General features: G+C 35.9%; 2 protein-coding genes across 3 annotated transcripts; one reads left to right on the top strand and one right to left on the bottom strand.

The window, feature by feature from the left end:
* Positions 1-744: 744 nt before the first annotated feature.
* On the bottom strand, positions 745-6,577 carry LOC107025896 (omega-6 fatty acid desaturase, chloroplastic). The gene is made up of 10 exons (XM_015226676.2): positions 6,306-6,577; positions 6,155-6,209; positions 4,441-4,679; positions 3,984-4,127; positions 3,577-3,728; positions 2,883-3,005; positions 2,589-2,766; positions 2,367-2,485; positions 1,397-1,511; positions 745-1,194 (listed from the first exon to the last, which is right to left on the bottom strand). The coding sequence occupies exons 1-10, from the start codon at positions 6,342-6,344 to the stop codon at positions 1,033-1,035; spliced, it is 1,326 nt and encodes a 441-aa protein (XP_015082162.1). The 5' UTR covers positions 6,345-6,577; the 3' UTR covers positions 745-1,032.
* A 3,150-nt stretch (positions 6,578-9,727) lies between these two features.
* LOC107025918 (formin-like protein 13) lies at positions 9,728-25,175 on the top strand. 2 transcript variants are annotated; one of them, XM_015226706.2, is made up of 18 exons: positions 9,745-10,070; positions 12,547-13,247; positions 14,204-14,425; positions 14,518-16,865; positions 16,966-17,098; positions 18,670-18,741; positions 19,785-19,883; positions 19,980-20,021; positions 20,149-20,229; positions 20,393-20,443; positions 20,562-20,643; positions 21,348-21,442; positions 22,506-22,577; positions 22,658-22,774; positions 23,842-23,910; positions 24,009-24,075; positions 24,329-24,706; positions 24,939-25,175. In XM_015226706.2, the coding sequence occupies exons 1-17, from the start codon at positions 9,998-10,000 to the stop codon at positions 24,466-24,468; spliced, it is 4,464 nt and encodes a 1,487-aa protein (XP_015082192.1). In that variant the 5' UTR covers positions 9,745-9,997; the 3' UTR covers positions 24,469-24,706; positions 24,939-25,175. The 2 variants fall into 2 exon arrangements, with proteins under 2 accessions (XP_027773975.1, XP_015082192.1); XM_027918174.1 differs by lacking the exons at positions 14,518-16,865; positions 16,966-17,098; positions 18,670-18,741; ... (10 more) ...; positions 24,329-24,706; positions 24,939-25,175 and having other exon boundaries at positions 9,728-10,070; positions 14,204-14,443.
* The last annotated feature ends 200 nt before the right edge of the window (positions 25,176-25,375 follow it).

Below are 25,375 nucleotides of genomic sequence, written 5' to 3'. Positions count from 1 at the left end.
ATTGTTTTCATCTTTTGCAGTCAAAACAGAATTGTTGGCAACTGTAAAAATCAACATACTCATAGTATATGATATCAACAAAAACAAATGCTTACTCTTGTCTTTTAGACTGCCATTCATAAAATCTGGAGCCAGCAGTATTTGTTTAATGACACCACTAATCACTTCATTATAATTAATAATAATATTCATCGAATGGCGCGACGCCTAATAACAGGACAAAATTTCAAAATTATCATAATGCAGATCATTAAAATAAGTTCAAACTTCTGTAATTGGGAGCAAATCCCCAGTTAAGAAGCCCCACAAACAACATAAAAATATATGCACCCTTTTGACTTTCGCCGGCATATTTTCAAGTTTCAAAAACAACCCAGAAAAAGACATTATCTCAAAACAAAGATCATTAAACAAAGCAACTACAACAACATATACACAGTGGATAGGATATACGCAGATCCTACCTACCCTCTACCTTTTTGGGGTAGAGAGGTTGTTTCCGATAAACAAAGCAACAAGTGTAACCAAAACTATGATTCCACCTGTTCAAAACAATACTTTAATGTAAGTGCATCAGGTTTTACAATCTGTTATCATGTGGTTTCAAATTTCAAATGCAAAATGACAATGGACAGATGAGTAATGAAGGTAAATTACTGTCAACCATCTACATTTACATGTGTAAAACAAGATTTGAGGATACTGGCGTAACATATGTCTTGGCAGATTATATTGAGTCGACTGTAGGTTGAAGATCATAACGAGGCTTTGGTATTTAATAAGCAACATGTTATTCATGGATACTTCTAAAAAAAGAAGACAAATCGCAAGAAAGTTAAATTATTGTATACTACACTAACACTACCAAGAAACTTTTTGAGAAGATATTTCTCTCTTTAATGTGTCAAAACAAGTCTTACAATATTTGTGAGAACTTGACATTTGGGCCCTTGAACAGGACCCAATAGGATTGAAAGGATATCTCCCAAAGAATGAAGCAAGTGAAAATTGACCTTTTGAGGTGCACGCTAATCAAGCGTAGTCAGGCATTACTTTTTTAAGGAATGTGATTGGCTTGGCTTCTTCGGGGACAATTTCATCAAATGGAACATAATTCCGCTCCTTATCATAGACATGACATACTGTCAGTATTGTCTTCATTAGACGCCAGTTCCATGAAGCCTCGTTAAGGTACTGTTAGGTGTCAAGAACAAAACACAATGTTGTCAATAGCAATGGAAGACGATTTTAGAGATCAAGATGAAGTTTTTATATTCATTTTTTTCCTCACTCCTGCGTTTTCTGTTTCCCCCACCAATCAGAAAAAATGATACCCCCATTCAAATATCATCAAAAAGAAATGAACAGTATTAGAGAAAATGTCAAGTCACGATACCTTTCCCCAATTCTCTTGGAGAGATTGATGAGCTGCCCGTAAATTATAACTTGGTATTCTGGGGGATATGTGGTGGGGAATATGAACATTGATATCATGACAAAGAACCTCAATCCTGTCGAAAAGATAGAGAAAAGATCAGAAAACTAAAATATGAGACAAAAAAATGAATACTTGTCTAGTCTTTTTTTTTTTTTGGAAAATTACTTGTCTAGTCTTTTTACTTCTATTACTCTGGTAATTTGTCCTTCTATGGTGTCCTCTTCCATCTCTGGCTAAAAGGGAATTGGCAAGGTTGCCACAAACAATGGAATAGCCAACCCAGGATCACAAAAACGGACAGACTTTGATCATAATCTGATAGATAATACAAATCCATCTTTCTTCCAGGATATGAATCGTGGAAGTGGAGATGTGGGCAGGTGTGCCTGACTCTTCACTTTTGATGCCACGCCCGTGCCAGGTTCTCCAAAAAACACTACTTTTGGAGTATCGGACACACACCCGTTGACATTGTTGAAGAGTCCAAGCAGAAATTCCTACTTCTGTTCTTCATGAAATTTCAATTAAGATCACTTTGGAAAATTAAGATTTCCATAAATATAATTCTTGTGATCAATTTCTCCACTTTCTGAAACAGATATAGTGGGTCAGCTTTAATAGTTTATTCATACTCCCTCCATTTCAATTTATCTGCCTTAGTTTGACCGTGCACGGAGTTTAAGAAAATAAAGAAGATTATAGGATCTTGTGGTCTTAAGCTAAAGATATGTATAACGTACCAAAATGTCCTTTAATATTGTGATCTTAAGCATGCCGCGTAAGATGTTGAAATAATAGTAGCCAAATTATTAAAGATGCATTCTTTTTTAAACAGACTAAAACGGAAAGTAAAGACAAATAAATTGAAACCAAGGGAGAACAAGATTAGCCAACAACTTCACGAAAGAGGATAAGAGAGATCAATTACCAACTAGGATAGTCACAGTGAACTGTGCCATTCAGCTGGGCCTGAGCAGCATTCCACTCATCAGAAGTTTTGAAGGGTATGTGGGGAGCCGTATGATGAACCATCGTAAAAGTACTCATCTGATCATTTGAATAGAATAAAAACTTATTAGTACAGGAAGTTTTCTATAGCAAAAATTCAAGAACGAGGTACCAAGAGTTAATCACAGGAAATTGTTGTTACCCAAAAATGATAACCCAACCATGGCATTAACCAGAACTTGATCCATCCAATAATCCCTGTTTTCCAGATTATCAGTGGCCAGCCGATTGCCATAAAAGCGAAGACGCAACCCAAACTTATTTTCACTCTGTCAATTTCATTTGGTCTGAACTTACTCAAATTGAAATGACAGAGCCACCTAAATCAAGATCCAAAATAGTAGATAAGAATCAAGAAGTTATGAAAAAAAAAGGGCCATACAAATTAGAAAATATGACTATTTTCACAGCAAAATGATTATTTATAATGGCATACCAGTGAGCTACAGACATCCAAGGTCGAATAGGGCCGTAACCTAATATAATTGCCTTCCTCAGAGCAGGGACTGAATCGAACTCCTCCTTCCAAACAGGCTGCCAAGCTGTGTCTTCGTGCAACCTGGAATAGAGAAAAGTGAAAGTTACAGTTTTTACATATAGATGAATAATGAGTATAAAGTGTCGCAGTTTAATATACTAAACAATTGCAAGGGAGGCTTCATTGATGGAATAAGATTTCTTCAAGTGGTTACTTTTTTAATTATCATTACTCGAAAGAGATGGCATACTACATTAATATACAAGCTGCGACGGCAACTACATTTTTACTGGTTTTGGACATGAAGAGCAAATTTGAACATCGACCAAAAGCTGACTTCCTTAATTTGAAGTTGTTAACCACATATATGCCGATTCTTTGACTTGTATAGGATCAGTTGGCAAAAGTTTATGGCCAAAAAAGTAATAAAATGGATCTCGTTTTCCTATATAGGCAAGCCATTAAAGGAACAAGGCAAAATTAAATCTAAACACAATGTCAAATTCCTGTCTAACCAGTGGAATTAGCCTTGAAATTTCCAGTTGAACAGTTAAATATACTAGATTAAGTCGTTGACATTTCACAGGTCATGCCAAAAACAAAGATGTAATTAACTTGAAGCAAAACAGTGGACAAGGGTCATTTGACTAACATGTTTGTTTTTGCGTGATGCCGATCATGCTTGAACCTCCATGGCTCATAGGGATATATCAATGGCAAAAAGGCTAGTGTTCCAACAATATCTTCCAATAATTTGTTCTTTGAGAAGGATTTGTGAGCGCAATCATGTCCTATTACAAAAAACTTCACAAATAAAACCAAACAAAGAAATCGACTTTGAGTTTTCTGGTTAAGAAAAGGATATAAATAATAAATAAATGAGGAAATAAACAGGCTAAATTTCGATTTGGAGATGGGCACAAAAAAGTTAAGTAAGTTGATCTGTGCTGTCTTTAACATGATTTCCTTTCCCTGCTGCATTAGAGATCACATAAAAATAGAATAACGGCAAGAAAAAATAAAATAAATACCAGAAAAAAAAAGAAATACAGAACTCACCCCTGTAACTGCTGTTCCTGTCCAAGCCCAGGCCAGGGGAAGTAGATACCATGGAGCTTTGGCAATCATGAAGAGACCCAGTGTGTATGAAGTTACTGAGATCAAAACTGACTTCAATGCCTTCCCATCGTCAATCTCGAATACCTAGAGCAGTAAAACACAATCTTAAAATCAAAGTTGAACCATGGATAGCAAGTTACTGACCAATGGAAACAAAATATTATTTCTATTTTGGTCACTATATGAGTCCATTTTTGTCCTTCATTGTAACAATGGAGACTGACTTGAAGACATTTCACAAAAGGGACTGGATACTCATTTTTGTAGTTCTTTATACAAACAGTACATCTCATTCGGAAGAAGTGTGACTGTGTGAGTAACTAATGTACCAATGTCATTTACCAGATTCTAAAGGAAATAGATTTTCAAAAACCTTTGTCAAAGGAAATAATAATACCTTCTTTGGTAGTGACTCAGTAATATCTCTCATTGTAACGTTATCAGGTAGTGGTTCTCCAATTTGTCTAAAACCATATTTTTCACTTAATCGATTCCTTTCCTCTGCAGAGTCTAAGGGTGCAGGTGCTATCGGAACGGCAACAGCTTGTATAACATTTTTCTTTCTCGAGTAAATTAAGCAGCCTTTCTGTTTCGAGCTTATCTGAGGTAGACTTTCCCACTTTAAACAACATGTTCCTGTTTATACATTCAAACAAAAGATTACACAAAACTGGTAAGACACAATGCAAATCCCATCCAAAACATCAAAGAGATTCAGCTATTGTTACAGTTTTCAGCTTAGTTATCAAGCTTGGCCTAACACTGTGAAATGCATAGTAATCTTAGTATTCACATCTTAAATGCAAAATTGCTTTAAAGCTCTCCAGGTATATCACGGTGAACCAATATATCAATATGAATATGTTTGTTATAATTAACATTAGCATTTGTCTGATAATACTGTTGCGTCTTATTCTGTTTCACTAAACAATAATTTAGTTAAGACATTTATCACAAAAGAGAAAGTCGAGAGATTTTTAGATTAGAAAATGGTCTTTAGTTTAGCAGCTCAATTTTCTTGGAATAATATGCTCATGATCCAAAATTCGCGAGGAATGACTAATTCCAAGTTACTTTAAGCTATTCCAAATTTTGTATCCAAAATTCAGGGAGAAAACAAAAAGAACAACAATTCAAGAAAGGAAAATTTATACAGATGAAAATCCATATAATTTAGCCACTAATTTTCAGTAATCTACACAACTAAACCTTCACAGAAGTAACATGCAATGACCATTCATAGAAGCTACATTTAAGTGTTCTATTAACATTCAAGAAATTTCACCTTCAATACAAGAACGGAAAAGGGACAAAAATGGCCTTGAAATATTGTATATAAAACAAAATTGCCCTCCATTTGGCTGTAGGTCCAAAAATGTCCCTGAACTATTATAAGTTGAGCAAACATGCCTTTGCGGTGGAAAACTGGCTCAATTGTGCGCCTATCATGTTAATCGAAACCTGTATCCCCTTTTAAACTTTTATATCTTTGCTAAAGACATTAAAATAAGTGGCATCACTTAATTATAGTTTTTTTCATTCTTTTGTCCAAAATAATTGTTGTCTGTGTTTAAAGTAATAGATTTTGAGTTTCTTCATAGGCGCTTTTCTTGGCTAAAGCCCACACTTTAATCGTGCTTTGCACTAAACACTTCATCAGACTTTGACATTTTTCGCTTTTGACTACTCTGAGCCACTAATTTCAGTAATTTACACAGCTAAATACTCACAGAATTAACCAGCAAATTATCATTCAAAAAGCTACATTTAGGTGTCCTCAACTCAAGAAACAGAAAAGCAAAATCAACGATAAACCCCCACCACAACAACAACTACAACACACTGACACACACAATTAACTCAGTTCAAGCAAAGATGCAGATGAAACCTACATGTCCAACTACTAATTTTCAGTAATCAATTACATAGCCAAATCCTTACAGAACTAATCTGCAATTTACCAGTCAAAGAAGCTACTTTTAGGTGTTACATAATCAAGAACACAAAAACTAGACCCCCACCAACCTAACACACACACAAAAAAAAAATCAACCTTGTTCAAGCAACAATGCAGTACACAAGAAAAGGCTAGCAATTTTTTCTGTACAGACCTGAAGAAGCAATTTGCCCAATTCTAGTGCTATGAACTGGTCCTTTCTTGGAAGCCTATACATTAGAAACCAAAAAACAACAACATAAGCTTACAACCAAAATTCATCAATACAAGAATGGTGGAAGCAACAACAAAAAAAGGGATTTTACCAAGACCAGGAAACCAGAGTCTGCAACACTGCAAGCCATTATAGAGAGAAATTTGCAGAACAAGAACTTACAAAAAAACAACACCCCACTTAGATTTTATGGTTCTTTACCCTTCTCTTCTCACCCCTCACCTCTTCTTTAACCAATAAAAATTGGTTCTTTACTGTAAAAATTGGTTCTTTATTGAAGATAAAAGGTGAAAGGAGGAGAAAGGCCCAAAAAATACTTATTTGCCGCAATAAGGGCCTATGGGGGTTAAGCAATTCACATGGGGCTATATATAGCACTTCGAATTTGAGGTATATAAGACATCAACAATGGCTATTTCGACCAAATGTGGATAGAAATTTGTGTTGGGATTTTGAGGGACCCCTTTGAGCTATACTAGCATACTTTTTGTGGTCAATTTGTCATTTGTCAATTTCTTTGGTTCATTAGAGTTCACGAATTTTTTAAAGTGAGGGTCTATCGTTTCATCATATAATGATCACCCCAATTTAATCGTTACTAAAATTAAAATTTTCATTATTACATAACAATAAATTTAAAGATGTGACATAAACTTTGTATTAAACAGTACAACAAGTAAGAATCATCCAAATAAATTGTTAGTGTTTAATTGTTTCAAAATTAACTTTGTGTTAGACAAAAGTTGAAAATCTAAGGTCTAAAGTTACAAACTTCAAACATAGGAGTCGGGAGTTGGCTTGTCAAAGCTCAACTTCATACCTATAAGCTATAAGTATAAAATTAATTTATTACTTAGTGTAATTCACTCTTCATACATTTAAGCTCGACAATTTCTAACTCTAGATTTATATATCTAAAGACTGGACTATCAATGTAAAATTAGACTTAAATAAGTAAAGTTGAAATTAGTACAGATCTAAAATTAGCATACTCTAGCCTCGTAGTGATATTGAATCGCAAGGATGCAAAAAAATACCATGCGTTTGACACAAGTTTTAATCGCCAATGATATCTTGGGTGAAGTAAATGTTACTATCAGAATTGTGATTCACTATGAAGCAATTCGACAGATTAATTAAAATTATTTCATCTTTAGTAAGAAACTCATAAGCTTAAAAGTTGAAAATATAAAGTCTATTGGTAAGATATAATTTCACTTATACAATATACAATCACACTCTTTATGTATCGCTTTGGAGAGCGTTTATATTGCTTATAGTGTGCATGTTGGAAACGAGTCTTTGACTATCTTTGATTAAGCAATTGCAACATTTCTCGAACAATCATAATTTACATGACTTTTCTATCTCCTTTTCAAAAAAATGAATCTCAAACTGTTAGTTCTTACCTTTTGATTTTTTTAATACGTAAATTTACATAACATGAATTTAAATTTATTGATTAAGTAAATCTCAAATTAAATATCTTAAAAATAATAATCATGATTTAAACACTTTTCATGTGCTCAACACATCTATAAAAAGTTTTCCACCATTAAAATTGTGAATTCATAAAGTCCATTAATGTTAGGTTCTTTTTTTGTGGTCTTGTGGACGGTGGACAAGTGACCCATTGATAAAAGTGGCACTGCACAACTAACGGCTCATGTCTATTAGTTTTAATCGATTTCGATAATTATTGGTCGGAATATAAAAAATATCTTAATTTTAATTTTCAAATAGATAAAAATTGATTGAATTATTTGTTTTTAATAACTTAATCTTTTTCTAAATTAACAACATATTGAATTTTAAGTTTTAAATTAAAATATCATAATATTAAATTCTTAATTACAATTAAATTACGGTGTACAACTTTACTTTTATAATAAATTTTACTTCAATTCTTCTTTTGTATATAGTAGTTGCGTTGTACACTCCCTTCTTGGTAAAAATGACGTTTATTTCAAGTCAATGATATGCTATATGTTTGCACGTAAATTAGATTTAGCATTTAATTTTAATTAATTTAACATATATTTTATCTTGGTAAATAAGTTAATTGTAATGAATTTATATCGTAAAAAGGTCAATATCATTTTTACTTTAGGTAAGAATGAAGTTAAATTGAAGCCATCATAATTCATAGCTAATATTAAGCTCCCATTTAACTAAGAATTTTAGGAGTACATTTAAAAAAAATAAAAAAATAAAAAATATTACTTTTGTTCGCGATATTTGATTAGTTTTTAAGTTTTAAAAGTTGGTTCAGAGGCCTTAGATTCGAATTTTTGGATATGAAAAAGTTTATGTTAGGGAGAGCTTCACTTTTAACTGAATATTACGCGACGTGAATCTAATTTAATCGAATCTCAATATAAATATCGAATATCAAATAAAAAATAAACAAAATCATTTTTATTTTATTCCTAATTATAAAAAGATGATAATACTAACATTAGAATTTTGCGTGAAGTAATTAAAAAAAGATTGTACTTCCTTTAATAGATATCCAAGCACATGAAAAGCTCAAAAAGGAAAGGGAAATAGAAAGAAATGACAATTTTGTGTACATTCCTACCGTAACAAGTCTTACGTTTTGTAGGTAGAGGTACGATCGAGTGATTAATGAAGTTCGATGAAAATTATGAGAGAAGTATATATTATTAATTCTTATAGTATTAATGTTATTACTGTATTAGTGATTTTTGTATATAGTTGCTTTTAAATCATGTAATTTTATTTCATAAAAGTTTAATTTGATATCAATTGAATGAGACATTGTTCATCACCATCCAATATAAATTTATACGCAAACAAAATTGTTTTACATCGATTCACAAGAAAACAAATGTTAAAAGAGTACGTATTGAATTTGATAGTGGATCTTTCCTCATAAAGTATGCTTTATTTTGGAATTATTTTATATTGATTTGTTTAATTTATTATATTGAAAATAACGTGTATTAATACAATCTTAAAAAGAAATTGTTTACTTGTGAAAAATGCCTAGTATTTAATTATTACGTAAAAAAAGAATTCGATAAAAATAAAAATAAAAATACGAAATTAAACTCTAAATCTAAAACTGTATACAATAAATGATATAAATATAATTATTTAATTTTCAATATGTTATCGGTTAATCTAAAAAAACCTCAAACTATTAAGAATTAATGATAAAAAAATGAAAACCATTATCGAAAATGCTAAACGAATAACCATTACTGAAAAATCAATAATTTTTTTGATTTAACTAATCAATTTTGAACAACCTTAATAAAAAATACTACAAATCATATTATTTTTTATTTTATATCAAGATAATGAATAAATACTTTTAATAGTTTTCAAAAAAGAAATTATGACAACTAAAAACAAAGGTGAATTTTTTTTTCCAAATACTCCTAAGAAGGGTAGTTTCCCATTAAATGACAAAATTTCCAATATGAGATATATATTGAAGTAACATATAAATAAAATAAAATTTCCTTTTCCAAAGTCTACGTTGCCTTGCTTAAATGCCTTCCACGTCGTCGTTTTTCTTACAAAAATCCATTCTTTTTCTTCTTCTTCTTCCTCTTTATTCGTTAAGCGATCTCTCAAAGATTCAACAAAAATTCTCCATTTTCAATATATATATATATATAGATATATATGTATATTGTATAGATACACATGTATTGTATATATGAATAAATATATTTGTATGTATAGATAGTTTTTTTTTGTGAAATTTGAAAGGAAGAAGGTGTTTTTTTTTTTTTGAATTATTAAGCGGAAATGGCACTGTTACGGAAATTGTTCTATAGGAAACCACCTGATGGACTGTTAGAGATCTGCGAGAGAGTTTATGGTATGTTTCTGTTTTTTAATTAATGGAGGTTTTGTAATTGTGGATTTTTGTTGTTTTTATTTGAGATCGAGCTGGAGTAAATAGAAAAGTTATGATTTTTTGAGTTTTTTTTGTTTTTTTTTGGTATATACTTTATGTTTCAATGTGTGAAATATGTAATTATAATGGGGAAATGGAAACGTGAAGAAGTGATTATTCTATGTATTATAGAGGGTGGTTTAGTGGTTAAAGAAGTGGGTTGAGCAATATGAGGTTTCAGCTGCAGAGACAAAAATATTTACTTTTAGTCTATTTCTAGCGTTGGTGGATAGAGTCACCTGCTACATACTGTTGGTGGGAGTCGACTAGTATCACGTAGAAGGGCACCATGGTTGTAGGTGGTAGGTGGTAGGTATTCCGTGTAATTAGTTGAGGTGCGCTTAAGTTTTGTCCACCTGGTACATGTTGCTGAAAGGAGGTGGCACGTATGACGTAGAGTTAGTTGAGGTGTGCACGAGTTGGCTCGGGCACCATGTTTATCATGGTGGGAGATGGTAGGTATTCCATGGAATTAGTTAAAGTGGGTATAAAATTTATCCACCTTGGTACATGTTGTTGGTGGGAGGTGGCACATATATCGTAGAGTTGTTTGAGGTGTGCGTGAGTTGGCTCGGGCACCATGTTTATCATGGTGGGAGGTGACAGGTATCCCATGAAATTAGTCAAATGAAATTAGTCAAAGTGTGCACAAGTTTTGTCCACGTGGTACATGCTGGTGGTCGGAGATGGCAGGTTTGCTATAGAGTTAATCAAGGTGCGCGCAAGTTGGCTCGGGCACCATAGTTATCACGGTGGGAGGTGACAAGTATCGCTGGAATTATTCAAAGTGTGTGCAAGTTAACCTGGGTGTCACGGTAACACAAAAAAGAAGAAGTGATTATTCTCTGTTAAGACATTGAAAATTGAAAAAAGAAATCATTTTTGTTGCTACTTTGAGCCAGTGGAGATATATTTCCTTGTTCGGATTCGGAAAGGAGCTTTATTATTATTGAAATTGAAGAGGAATGTATTTAGGCCTTCAATACAAATTAAGACTAGATTTTAGCTACTTTTGGATAATTTGAAGTACATATTTTGAACTGTATGCCAGCTGGCCCTCAGTGATTTCTCGATTATAAGAAAATATGGTATGTTAAGTTGGAATTGTGAGTGGAAGCAAAATGCAAGTTATTTGCAATGAAGAAACTGCCATACAAACTGCCTAGCTGAGCTGCGCTGAGTCGAGGCATAAGCTGCTTAATGGGCAGAGGATTCAGCTTGTCTTTTTCACGCAAAATACTCTAGTGTAATACTTGGGAATAGTATAATTAAAAGCCTGCTTGTGCTTTGTTTAGTATATTTAATGAAATTTCTTAGTTTCTGCCACCAACTTAATCTAAAATAGTGCTTTTTCAAAGTATGGGTCATTTAGCTCGAAGGTTGGTTGTGCTAGACTCTAATGCATAATGGCAGCACAAATGTTCAATCGGACTATTATAAATGAATAAGGGCTGAAAAAGAAATGTAACTATGAATGTGTTCTGATGACTAATGCAAATGATATTATTCTTAGAATATTTTGAAGTAAAATAACCCAATGGTATGGCGTTAGTGGTCAATGAAGTTGGAGAGAACCATGAGGTGTCAGGTTCAGATCTTGGTGGAGGAAAAAAAAACAGGTGTGCTGGAATGGTCAAGGTGCACGGAACTTGGCGCTTGACACCACCATCACTCAAGGCAAAAGAAAAAACTGAAGTGGAAGACTCGGGCACTTAAGAGGCAGAGGATTGAACTGATTCTTTAGGCTAAGACATGTTCTCTATTAGGGTTATATGAAAGGAAAACCATGTCACCCGGCAGAAAAGGTTAGCGTTCCAGCAGTTGTGAGTTGAACAGTTTTGATCAGTCATACTTCGATGTGTAGAACAAAAAGACAAAAATACTTGAGGAAGTGATGCTTTAGATAATCTTCAATCAGTAGTGATTTTTCAATTTTATCAAGTTTTGAGTACATGTAAATTAGGTATCTTACTCTTACGTGGCCCAGAAAAAGGTGGAAGGAATGGAGAAAATACTGAATCTAATAAAGACAACAACTCAAATGTGATGTTATTCAATCAATGCCTTAAAACCTAAAAGGGACACTGTTTAGAAACACCTTTGCATGCTTCCTTGAAGTGTTTCAAACAGTACTCTGACAATAGAATCCAAATTTCTTCTCCTTGAAAAGGGACAAAAAACACGGAACAGTAATGTGGCAGAGAAAATGTTTCTCAGTGTTAATTTTTTTTTCAAAATATTTATGTTTAGAGTTTGACATATTGCAGGAGGCCGAGATTATTACAGCTTAGTCATGTCATCTCTGTTTATCAACACAAAAGTATTTTGTGACTTGAAAATGTTAATGCCTGGTGGTACAACAGTTTTGCTAATAATTTCTTCTATTTTTTAAATGTAGTATTTGATTGCTGTTTCACCACTGATGTTTGGGAGGAAGAAAATTACAAAGGCTATGCAGGAGGCGTGATTAGTCAACTTCGGGATCATTACCCTGACGCGTCAATATTAGTTTTTAATTTTCGTGAGGGTGTGTCGCAGAGCCTGATGGCAAATATTCTGTCTGAGTATGATCTGACAATAATGGACTATCCTCGGCACTATGAGGGTTGTCCCTTGCTTTCAATGGAGGTGATGCACCATTTTCTAAGATCCAGTGAAAGTTGGCTCTCACTTGGGCAACAAAATGTGCTTTTAATGCACTGTGAACGGGGTGGTTGGCCAGTTTTGGCATTTATGTTGGCTGCATTATTGATATATAGGAAACATTACACTGGAGAGCAGAAGACCTTAGACATGATTTATAAGCAGGCTCCTCGTGAGCTTTTGTACTTGCTGCAGCCACTGAATCCAATTCCTTCTCAGCTAAGATACCTACAGTATGTAGCCAGGAGGAATGTGAACATGCAGTGGCCTCCATTGGATAGAGCACTCACATTGGATTGCATCATTATTAGGGCTATACCTAATTTTGATGGCGAGGGTGGTTGCCGGCCAATATTTCGTATCTATGGACAGGACCCGTTTCTAGTTTCTGATCGAGCACCAAAAATTTTGTTCTCAACTCCAAAGAGGAATAAAGTCGTCAGGCATTACAAGCAGGTAATATGTTTTTTTCCTCTACTAAAATCATGTGTTACTTCCAAAGGGCTTATGCCATCGTTGAGGAAGGGTATCTTTATTCTATTCTGTTAATTAGAGATGATGCTTGTTTCGAGTGGCATAGCCAGGAATTTCACGAAGAGTGTCCTGAAAGTGCACAATAAAAGCTTTTTTTAAAAGGAGAAAAAAATTGTTTGCTAGTGAGATTCAAACACACGAGCACTAGCTCATTCAAGGGGTCCGAAACTCATTAAGGGGTCTGAAACCATTGGGCTACAACAACCTATTTTGGCAAGGCTGTCCAAAATACATTATCTAATCACTTTGTGTGTCATTTTACTTGTATATACGGTATTTTTTCCTGACGAAACCCTGACATGCACGTGTCTCCGCCCCTGCTTGTTTCTAGGACTGACATATAGCCTTGTCAGATTCATTTATTGTTGAAAAAACGCTTATGAATAGTGTCTCGAAATAGACCAAGGAACATATGAGGAACTTTTTCTATGATAGTACAACTTATGGTATTTCAATGAGATCAATATGTTTAACTTAGAGTGTGGATCAACTACCTAATGTTTAATTTTCTACAGTTCTCTCGCTTCTTTCATCTTCCCAAAGAAGCAATTTTACGATTTTTCCTCCTCTATGACCTTGTTAATTCGTCAAGTGGTGGTCTTCCGTTGGGATTGAGATGTTTGATTTAGAGTGAATTGGACTATTTAACAAGTTGTTCTACTTGAACCTTATGACATTTTGTTCTAATGCCATTATTCTTATGATTTTGCTCAAGTGGAGTTCAGTTGAGTTGGTTGTTAATTTCAAATGCTTGAAAATGCATGTACCTGTTATATCTTGGTCTTTCTCCCTCGCCCCATCTTTCCCATTCTTGTTATGCATGCCCTCTTAGGACCCAACTGACTAGTATTGATTCGACATTCCTTATAATATTTCAGGCCGAATGTGAATTGGTTAAGATTGATATCAATTGCAATATTCAAGGCGATGTTGTTTTGGAATGTATTTGCTTGCACGATGATTTGGAGCGGGAACAGATGATGTTTAGGACCATGTTTAACACAGCTTTTATTAGGTCAAACATTTTGATTCTTAATCGTGATGAACTTGACACTTTATGGGATGCTAAAGATCAATTTCCAAAAGATTTCAGAGCAGAGGTATTATTGTTCGTATAAAATGCATTTTTTTTTGTTGATACTCTCCAGCTAGAAGCATGTTGTAATTTATGAAAGTTGTGCTCTGGATGAAGGTTCTTTTCTCAGAGATGGACACTGCTGCTTCTGTTCTTCCTGTAGATTTGTCCTGTTTTGAGGAGAAGGATGGCCTACCAGTGGAGGCATTTGCCAAAGTTCAGGAAATCTTTAGCTCTGTGGATTGGATAAGTCCAAATGCTGGTGCTGCTCGTAATGTGCTCCAACAAATAACCACGTCAGGTTTAATTCAGGAAAATTTGGAATCCGTTCCTCCCCTGTCTACAGACACTAGCTTGCTCCTCGATCAAGTGAATTTGGAGACTCCTGGAGAGAGGAAGGGACCTGCACCAGTGGACAATGATGCAAAGGGCTCATCACCATTTATATTGGAGCAGCAGTCTATGTCATCCATCAAATCATCCTCCAAAGTACAACAAAGTGACCAACAGAAAGCTGAAGCTCAATTTGTTGGGACCAAAAGTGAGATGAAGGTGTCAAAACTGCAGCCGTCAATTCCTCTTTCAAAACCTTCTCCTGCTGACCTTAGTACAGAACCTAGTGCGTCTTCTGTGTCATCACAACCGTCCCTGTACATTCTTCCAACGTCGGAACATCCCCCACTTATAAAGAAGTTGGACCCTCATGTACAAGAATGTGGTAAGCTGAATGACCTTCCTTCCCTACCTGAGATCAGGACTCCACCCTTTAAGACCAGCATTCCAACTTCACCTTCATCCTCATCCATACCTGGGAAGGATCAGGGTATTGGTATTGGTATTGGACTAGTTCTATCTCCTACACCAGTGACACCGGCACCGCTCACTCCTCCTATGAAGGATAAATTAGTCACTGGAACTGTACCTTATGCATCTCCTGCTACTCCACCCAAAACCCAAGGTCCTCCAATTGCATCCTTGAAGGATGAAAAACCTACTTCGTCTCAACCTGATACATATCTGCTTCCTCTTGCAGCACAGAAGCCAGATCATAAAGGAGAACCTGCTTCATCTCCTCATCTTACTGGGTTGTCTCTATCTCCATCCCCCTTGGCACCATCATCACACACTCCTCCCGTGAAGGATAAACTAGTCACTGGAACTATACCTTCTGCATCTCAGGCTACTCCACCCAGAACACAATGTTCTCCAATTGTTTCCTTGAAGGATGATAGACCTGCTATGTCTCAATCTGATGCACCTCTACTTCCTCGGACACTGCAGCAGCCAGATTATGAAGGGGAGTCTACTTCACCTCCTCGGACAGCGCAGCAGCTAGGTGATGAAGCTGCTAAAAAGGAACCTACTCGACCTCTTCATCCTTCTAAAAGTTGTCCTCCATCCCTAGCTCCTCCTAATTCCTCTTCTCCATCAGCTGCCATTCCCTTTATCAAACCTTTAGAACAACAGTTCGTCCAGAGTAGTAATTTTTCACCACCACCACCGCCACCGCCACCACCACCACCACCTTCACAACATCCAATCCCTCTATTGAACGAGAATGCTGGTTCTGTTGGTGGATCACCTCAATCACCTGCTCCTCCCACCCCACCTTTGAAGGAACATTCAGTTTTCAGAGGGGTGCCATCACTTCCACCACCTCCGCTTCCACCTCCACCTCCTCGAGACTCATACCCATTATCTACACCCCCAGTATTGAGCAAGAATTCTGTCTGTACTAGTGAACCACTTGGAACAGTCCCAACTTTGAAGGAAAGTTCAGCTTTTAGAGATAAGTCACCGCCACTACCACCACCTCCTCCTCCACCTCCATGCCAGTTAAATACAACCCAAATATTGAGCCCAAATTCTGCCTCTATTAGTGAACCGCCTCCACCTCCACCTCCACCTACTCCACCTTTGAAGGAAAAAGTTGTTCCCCTAACCAGGGAGCCACCACCTCCACCCCTGCCTCCACCTCTTCCTGTGCAATCTATGAAGGAGAACTCCTCGTTCAATGGTGGACCCGCTCCACCTCCACCCCCTCCTTTGCCTGCTTCTCAAGCTTCTAAGCCTGCAAATGTATCTGTAATGCCACCACCTCCTCCGCCTCCTGCATTGGGTTCTAGACAAAGTGTCCCTTCTGCTCCCCCTCCTCCTGTGTTGGGTTCTCGACAAAGTGTCCCTTCTGCTCCCCCTCCTCCAGTCCCTTCACTTAAGCCGGATCTAAAAGCAGGTTCTGGTATGATACAGTCAGCATCCAAAGGTAGTAATCTCCCTACTTCTCCATCTCCACCCCCACCTTCTGCTCCTCCACCTGGCTTAAAGGGACGAGGACCATTGTCTCGTACCATGAATTCAAGAAGTCAGTCATCAAAGAAACTGAAGCCTTTGCATTGGTTAAAAATATCTAGAGCAGTCTCAGGAAGCTTGTGGGCCGAGGCTCAAAAATGTAGTGATGCTCCCAAGTAGGTGCTAACTATGAGTGTGAAAGTAGCCATTAGTCAATCTTCTTAAAATTCTTTCCAGATATAACTTCTGATGTCCCCTCCAATTTCTATTTGATAGGGCACCAGAGATTGATATATCAGAGCTTGAATCCCTTTTTTCAGCTGCAGTTCCAACTTCAGGACAAGGCAGTTCAGGAGGGAAAAGGAATTCGGGGACCTCAATGGGGCAGAAGCCGGAGAAAGTGCAACTGGTAATTGCTTATATGACTATATGACATCTGAGGTTCCTTGTAGATTTTCATAAAAAATTTCCCTAAATCATTTTATCTTTATAAAGTCATTTGCAATGTTCCTGGTGCAGAGGTGTTCCATGGTTTGACATAAACCTCAGAATCTTAAATATTATGAACAGTCTAACTCTAACGTACACTTTCTGATCATGGTCTTGTACTTCATTTACTTCCTTTAATGCAGCTTGTTCCCCATTCCCTCTTTCTTGACACGATTCTGTGTTTTCACGTGGTTCCTTTTTGGATCAGCTAGTTTTCAGCTTAAAAAACTTTGTTTTCAGAAGGGTTTCTGGATTGAAATTCTGGCTGAAATTCCTGAAAACCTGAGTGTGTAAAGAGAGAGGCACAGTGCTGACATGTTGTAGTCATCATTGCTCTCAGTGATCTTTGTTTTTCTTTTTAATGAAATATCACTTGATGTATAGCATGTTTAGATAGGAGGTCGCGCTGATTACTTAGAAATCATACTTAAATTTACATATAAATATTAATTCCAGAATGGACCATGGTTGGATTGTCAAGAATGTCAAATCTGAAAGCTGTCAAATGTGCATGGTGTTATTCATTCAGTAATCAGAACCGTCCCTTGATTTCTGAATAACATAAAATTAAAAACACTAGGAACAATAGTTTCACCATTGAGGATGCCAAACCTTATGGCAGTTGGTCCTTTTCTTTAAAAGAAAGTTGTTGGAAAAAAGGAACTGCATAAGTCAGTGCACTGTACTGAGGCAGCCGTGTAATTGGATTTTAATCTTTATTCACATTCTTTGAATCTAGGGTCAACAGAGATATTATACTCATGATTGAAGTCGGCCCTTTCCCCGACTTTGCGTGAACGCAGGATTGGATGTTTTGTGCACCAGTCTGCCTTTTTGTTTAATTGAGGGTCAGTAAAATATAAGCTATTGCTTTACCTTGTCAAAAATAAATAAATATCAGCTATTGCTGCACCCAAGAGTGTGACCTAGTGGTCAATGAAATTGGGGGAGAACCATGAGATCTCAGGTTCAAATTCACACTAGGTGATTTCTTCCAATATTTCTAAGCTTTGGTAGAAAACATCACCTAGTATCTGTGCTTGTGGGAGGTAGCAGATATCCGGTGGAATAGTCGAGGTGCGCAAGTTGGCCAGACATCACGTCATAAAAAAATTATTGCTTTTATTCTTACAATATTTACATTGTTCTGTATTTTAAAAAATCTAATTAATAATTCTGTCTCTTGGGCCTGTGAATAGGGATCTTTTACAGTTATATAATACCATGGTGGTTGGACAGACAAAATCTTTTAATTCTGCTTCCCGAGTTTGTTTCCACAGATTATCTAAGCTTCTTTGTCACGGATTCACTGAAAACCTATTCATGAGTAACATCTGATAGAATCCATTTCCACCTGATACTCATATAGCTCTGTGGAAGCCACTGCCTGTTCTCTCCTCGCATATAGCTGCGGAGAAAAGATGGAAGTGTGGCACTATTTCAGCTCTTCCATGTTCTAAGAGAGCATTTACCTGAACTCTATTTTGGCAGGTTGATCACAGACGAGCTTATAATTGTGAAATCATGCTTTCTAAGGTGAAAATACCACTGCATGAAATGCTGGTAAGCTGTATACATATACAATTGGCTTTCTTTTTGGATAATATGGTTATTCTAGAATATATATATCTGACATGCAGCTGATTGTACCAATTGTTTGTATTCATCTGTGTCATATATCTTGGGTAATCATTTATCCACTCCTGTATACCTGCAGTAGGGTGGTGCTGTAATCACAATGATTCATTTGACATTCAAGTTCTAATAGTTAAAGCATGTTACGTGTCCCATAATTTATAGCTTCCAGTGTTCGATTGATTTTTGTGTTCTTAATAAGCAATTATTCTGAATTGTGTGCCATTGTTCTTAGACTGCTTATCTATATAGTTTTCACTCCCTTTCTGTTTTCTCACTTTTGTACTAAACTTCCTCTCAGAAATATGAATAACAATCACATTGTAGACCTTGTTAGAGGTTGTTTGCAAGATGTTCAGTTTTCAAATAATGCTTAAATGGGAACTTACTATTGATTTGGACTCTGTCTGCTTAATTGTATCGGTAAAAAACTTACGTCTTTTAGTATCATAAGACTACTTTATTGTATAACCAATGTACATATCCCTGCTGATTTAAGTATAATCTGTTATTTAAAGAAAGCAAAGCTATTCAAGTGTCACCTATCCCGGGACAGGGTGTTTGTACGTGTTGAATCTTGTAATCACAAACTTTAGTCCTGGTTGTGCACTTTCTGCATGCTAGATGTTCTCATTGTTAACATTCTCCACCTCTTCCTGTCATCTCTCTTTGTGATGGTCCGTGGACAATAATCCTGCATATAGTTGAGTTACATTGAAATGTGATTATTCCCAAGAATGATGTACACACGTCCCTACACCCAAACACATCTTTAGATTAATTATATATTAGTGGTACATGGGTAATTGTTCTCCTTATATGGTTTTGGACAATCCTTACCGCATGAGCTAGCTTTTGGGGTTGAGGTAGGCCCAAGGTTCATGAATATAACGTCAATTGTGGATTATTTTCTGTTAAAAGTTGGATTCTGCTTCTAATTGTTAGCTACCACTTTTTAACAATTTCAACAGAGCTCGGTGCTTGCACTGGAAGATTCTGCACTAGATGTGGATCAGGTGGAGAATCTGATCAAGTTTTGCCCAACTAAGGAGGAGATGGAAACTCTTAAGGTGAAAGATCTGATTGAATAGAATTAAGGAAAATTAATAATTAAATGTACATAGGAACACAGTGAATAACCTTGTTTAGTTGCATTTCTGCTTCAGGGTTATAAAGGAGAGAAGGAGAAGTTGGGTCGATGTGAACAGGTTTGTTCATTGTGAACTAACCTTTTTTTCCTTTAATTTTGCTTAGTATCCCACTTTATCCTGTATGGAATTGATTGGACCATTTATATAGTAACATCTAATTTGTAAGATCTCTTCGCTGTTGCAGTTTATGTTAGAGTTGATGCAAGTACCACGAACAGAGTCCAAGCTGAGAGTTTTTTCGTTTAAGATTCAGTTTGAATCTCAGGTGAGAAGATGGCTGATGCCAACCTCCTCGTGTTATTCTTTTACTGATTGAGCTGCAATATTTTCTATGCTAATAGGTTCTACTTTGCCTGGTTCTGCTGCCTTTTTGTTGCACTGGGAATGTTTCGCTTACTGACAGCGTATTTGTTCTCTTTCAATTTCAGGTTTCTGAGCTAAGGAAGAGTCTGAATATTGTAAATTCGGCAGCTGATCAGGCACATTTCTATTGTTTATTCTTTCCAACTTTAATGCTTTACCACTTTTAGATGAGACAAGAGGTTTCTTTCTTGATACTGTCCTTGAATATCATCTTCTCTTTGATGTTGTAATCAGATTAAAGGTTCATCAAAATTGAAAAGGATTATGCAAACAATTCTCTCTCTCGGAAATGCTTTGAACCAGGGAACTGCTAGAGGTGGGTAAACATCTCTTTTATTTTCAAGCGTGTCTGCTATTGATTTCTTAATTATGGTGTCTTATTTTTCTCTGTGGGAGTGAGTTGAAGAGTTCCCCTACCCAAAAGAAAAGGAGTGACCTGTTTGACAAATGACAAAAGAAATTACACAATCTATGGGTTGTGTGGAAATGAGAAATTAAATGCACATCATGAACACTTAAACCTATTAGCTTAGACCATTCACCTATGCTGGTGCACTTACCACAAAAATAATCAGGTCCAGATCTGTATAGAAGATTAACTGATATTGTTCCTGCTAAGGACCATCTAAACTTGCTTTTTAAAAAACCTGTAGGGTGGAAACCACAGCCTGCATATCTGTTATTGAATAGGTCTAATTCTTATGGAGATTTACCCAATTACGTTTCATGAAATTTTTCGAAAATTGGTCCCACCAAAAGATTTCCAAGTTGAGAACTTCAGCAATAGAAATCTAAACTCTAGATAAGGAAAACATGTCAAATAAATCAACTGGGTATGGCTCAAAGATTTTCTGATGAAATGATATTATCTCTGCAATTGTCATCTCCTTTGGCTTTTCTGGTCTTGAAATTATTGAAAAATCCCTGCTTCATTTAGATGATAAATGCAGTTCTTACCAAAAAGAGATCTTTGAGAAATTATCTTCGACTCATCTAATAATCTCTTGATGATTTCTGTAGGTTCTGCTGTTGGATTCAGGTTAGATAGCCTCCTAAAACTAACAGAGACACGTGCACGGAACAATAAGATGACTCTCATGCATTATCTTTGCAAGGTACAGTCTTTGATCGACACGCTTCTTGATGAGCATGATGATATGGTTGACTAATATTTTGGGGCTGGTGTTTTCTATTACACATATATTTCCTCCTATCTTGAACAGAATGCAGAATAAAATTTGTTCACTCCGTCCCCAATTTCTTGGCAGATCTGATCGTCTTCTGAAATAAATGAGTCATAGCATTTCTTAAATAAATTCTGACGCAAAAATCTGTGATGCTTGGTCAGTGATTAGTAATATGCACATTAAGCTAAAGCCAGCTTTCAAGGACATTTGCTCGTTTGGAAGGGATCATCTATGTTGAGCATGAGTTAAATTTTCTCTTATCTGTGACCTGAATTTGCATAATCAGATCAGCTGATTACACCTTCTCTCATCAGGTCCTTTTCAATTGTGTCCCAGGATCATCTGTAAAAGAAATTTGTATTGGCTTTTATCTAGCTAAAAGTGTATATCTGAAGTTAGTAAAGACAAGTTTAAACTCAACCGTAACTGGTCAGGTTGATAAAAAGGAATTAGTGTCTGAAGTTCGTTGGATAAATCAGGGATTATCTCTTTACTTGGGTTTCTGAATCTGTATACAAGTTGATTATAAGAAGCTTAGCTGAAAGGAAGAATAGAAGTCTTAATTTTAAAAATAAAAAACAAAATAAACAATGACTGATGCACACGAATGGATCTTTTCTCACGACATGAGATCAAATCACAAAACATGGCTTTTACGTTGTTATCAGCTTCCTTACATTTATCAAATCAATCTATATAATTATCTCTATCCTATAAGTTGCATGGCGCATGTGGTACTTCCAGATTTCTTATCCTATTGATGTTAAATTATCCTCTAGTACTTAGGCGCTGACCGGTATGAACCTTTTTTTTATAAAGTGTTACCATAACAACTACGTGTCTTTATATTCACTATTTTCTCCTCATTGCGCTGGTATTTTGCTACTTGTAACTCAAGATTTTCACTTGGGAAAATGATTTGAATTTGAGTATACCTTATGTCAGCAACCAGCATATTTTACAAGATGCTTAAAGAAATTTTCTCTGCCAGGTACTTGCTGACAAATTGCCCGAACTGCTAGATTTTTCTAATGATCTTTCTAGCTTGGAACCGTGCGCAAAGGTAACATTATTTGGTCCAACCAATTCAAAATTCACTATAGAAATATAACTGACAATGGTCTGATTAAAAATTTTCTGCAGATACAACTGAAATTTCTTGCAGAGGAGATGCAAGCTATTAGCAAAGGACTGGAGAAAGTTGTACAAGAACTGTCCATGTCTGAGAACGACGGAGCTGTGTCTGAGAATTTCCGTAAGGTAAGTCATGACTACAGAATAATGCTGATTTCTGTGTACCGTCAGATTCTGTCTCTCCTCTTCTGGGCGACTCTACCCACTCAATCAAAAATGAAAATAAATAAGCGTGATTTTGGAATCCACTGAGAAGTGCCTAAGTAGTGATCACAGTAGATGATAGCGCATTTCAAGAAGCCGAATCCTCCTAGATTCCACTATGCAATTCAGAAGTGAAAAATTCTCTCGTTATGAAGCTCTGATCTGCTTTTATTCCTTCTTATAATGTATAATGAGAAAGAAAAAGAATTCTAAGTCAAGACTACTTGGTAATATATAATGTTGAGCAGGAAGAGCAAAATTAACTGGGCCTAATTGACTTGGGACTTTTGCAAGTCAATTAGGGCTTTCCACAACATATCTACTCATGATCACAAGACTTCCTAATTGACTTGGGACTTTGGTTCCGGATTGTAAAGATATGGCACCTGAGCCTAACTCAACTCCAAAAGTTAGCTCACAAGGGAAGGGTTGCCCAAGTCCATATAAGGAGACCACAAATCCATTCCCCAACCAATGTGGTACTTTTACCCACTCTAACAGCCCCCTTCACGCCCAGGCCCAAATAGAGCATGAACCGGGAGTCCAAACGGAGATGGACCTGACTCTGATACAATCTCATCTAAAAGCTTACCCACTTCAACAATCATTGTTGTCGCAGGCATAATTTAGTATCTTTTCCTCATTGGTCCAAGATAATCCCCTGGTTTTGAGATGAAAGTATGGGAATTCTGTTTCTTTTTCACTTCATCTCTTGTCATCCTTAAGCTTGGTAACTTCATCATCCTTTTTGATCATTCTTAATTAAGACGAGGAGGAAAAAAGCACTCATGTATCCTTGTCACTGGAATGGGATTCCTCTTATTAACTTTTTTCTTATTCCTTATTCTTTTTTTTTTACTTGGGATAGCCGATGGAATCAACAAAGAGATTGAAACATTTTATTTGCACATGTTGTGCTGGTAGAACAAGAGAGATCAGTAAGTAGATTATGAATATTCTCATTGATTAGTATAATTGCCGTTTGCCAGGCTTTGAAGGAGTTTCTCTGTTATGCTGAAGGTGAAGTGAGGTCCTTGGCTCAACTTTATTCTGGTGTGGTAGGTCTTGTTCCTAACAGAACTTTTCGTTGTCATTTGGAGTCTTACGACATTGAGATGCTCCTAACGGTATATTTTTCTTCTTTATTTTCCAACAGGGTAGAAATGTTGACACATTGATTCTATACTTTGGAGAAGATCCAGCTCGTTGCCCATTTGAACAAGGTAATGTTTGATAAGTGATCATCCAATAAAATGTGCTTCAGATTTTCTATGTGCCTTGCCTTGTGGTAGCGTTTGTTCATATCACAAAATCTTTTGAGTTTACTATTCTACACGGGTACAAATTAAACAAAGCATTTTGTATGATCATTTTCGAAACTGGTAACAAGGCATTTTGTATAATCATATGTGCACAGTTAGACCTGTAGCTATAAATGAGGTGCCCGGCTTGACATCATTCCTCTTTTTCCCCTAGTTATCACAACGTTACTAAACTTCCGAAGGATGTTCAATCAAGCCCTAGAGGAAAACCGGAAGCAGGTGGAATTTGAGAGAAAGAAAGCAGAGAAGGAAGCAATGGAGAAGCAGAAGATGAGTCATTCGGAGAAAACTTGACACCATCTGAAATAATGTATTATATGACAAGAGCATGAGCATGTCTTCGTTGAAAACATGAAAGCAACTTTTCTTTGTCATGGCAAAGCTTCATTGAGATTGAAGATTTCATGGGGAGCGACAAATCAGTTATCTGACTGATATGAAGAACGATGTACATTTCTCTGCAGAAAAACTGGATACCGTTGGTTTAGGTTCAATGCCACCCACAGAGTTCTTCTATCCTTGTTTATGAGAGGTAATCCCAGAACTGCATGCTGTTGCCGCCTATGTTGCTCAGACTCTAAAAAAAACGTGCCCCTAGTGCATGTCGGATACTTCAAAACTAATGCTTTTTTGAAGAATAACACGGGTGCAACAACATTTTTTACGAGTCCAAGCAACATAGTAACTTGCTGCTCCTTTTCTGTTTACTAATCCTTTCTAAAACTCTTGTTTTTCTTGTTTATTTCATTTCAACTTTCTTGCAGAATCTTAAGAGTATGCAGATGGAATTACTTTGGGGCGGTAGGCTTATCGTACATATTTTTATTAGGAAAAGAATGTAGAAATTCTTTGAGAAGATTTTTTTTATTATTATTTTTTATAAAAAAAATGATAACATAGAAATTTGTTGTCCATTTTGTTAAAATTTTTCAGTTAGTGTCACTTTTTATTCCCTGTATTTCATGGTTATTATCCTAGTTCAGTCATAGTTTGTTGTTGGATTTGCTTTTGCTTTAATAACTAAAACAATCATTCCTTCGATTCGTTTCATTTTTATGTGATGTTGTTTAACTCGATAAAAAATATTAGTTAAAATTTGAATTAAATAACTTTTTATGTTTTCACGTGCCGTTAACGCTCAGCATGTGGAGCAAAGTTCAAAAAGTCACCAAGAAACTCATATTTTTTTTAGTGGAAGCAA

This window comes from Solanum pennellii, chromosome 7 (assembly GCF_001406875.1).
Source record: "Solanum pennellii chromosome 7, SPENNV200".
NCBI lineage: Eukaryota > Viridiplantae > Streptophyta > Magnoliopsida > Solanales > Solanaceae > Solanum > Solanum pennellii.
This window is presented reverse-complemented; position numbering and strand designations above follow the sequence as displayed.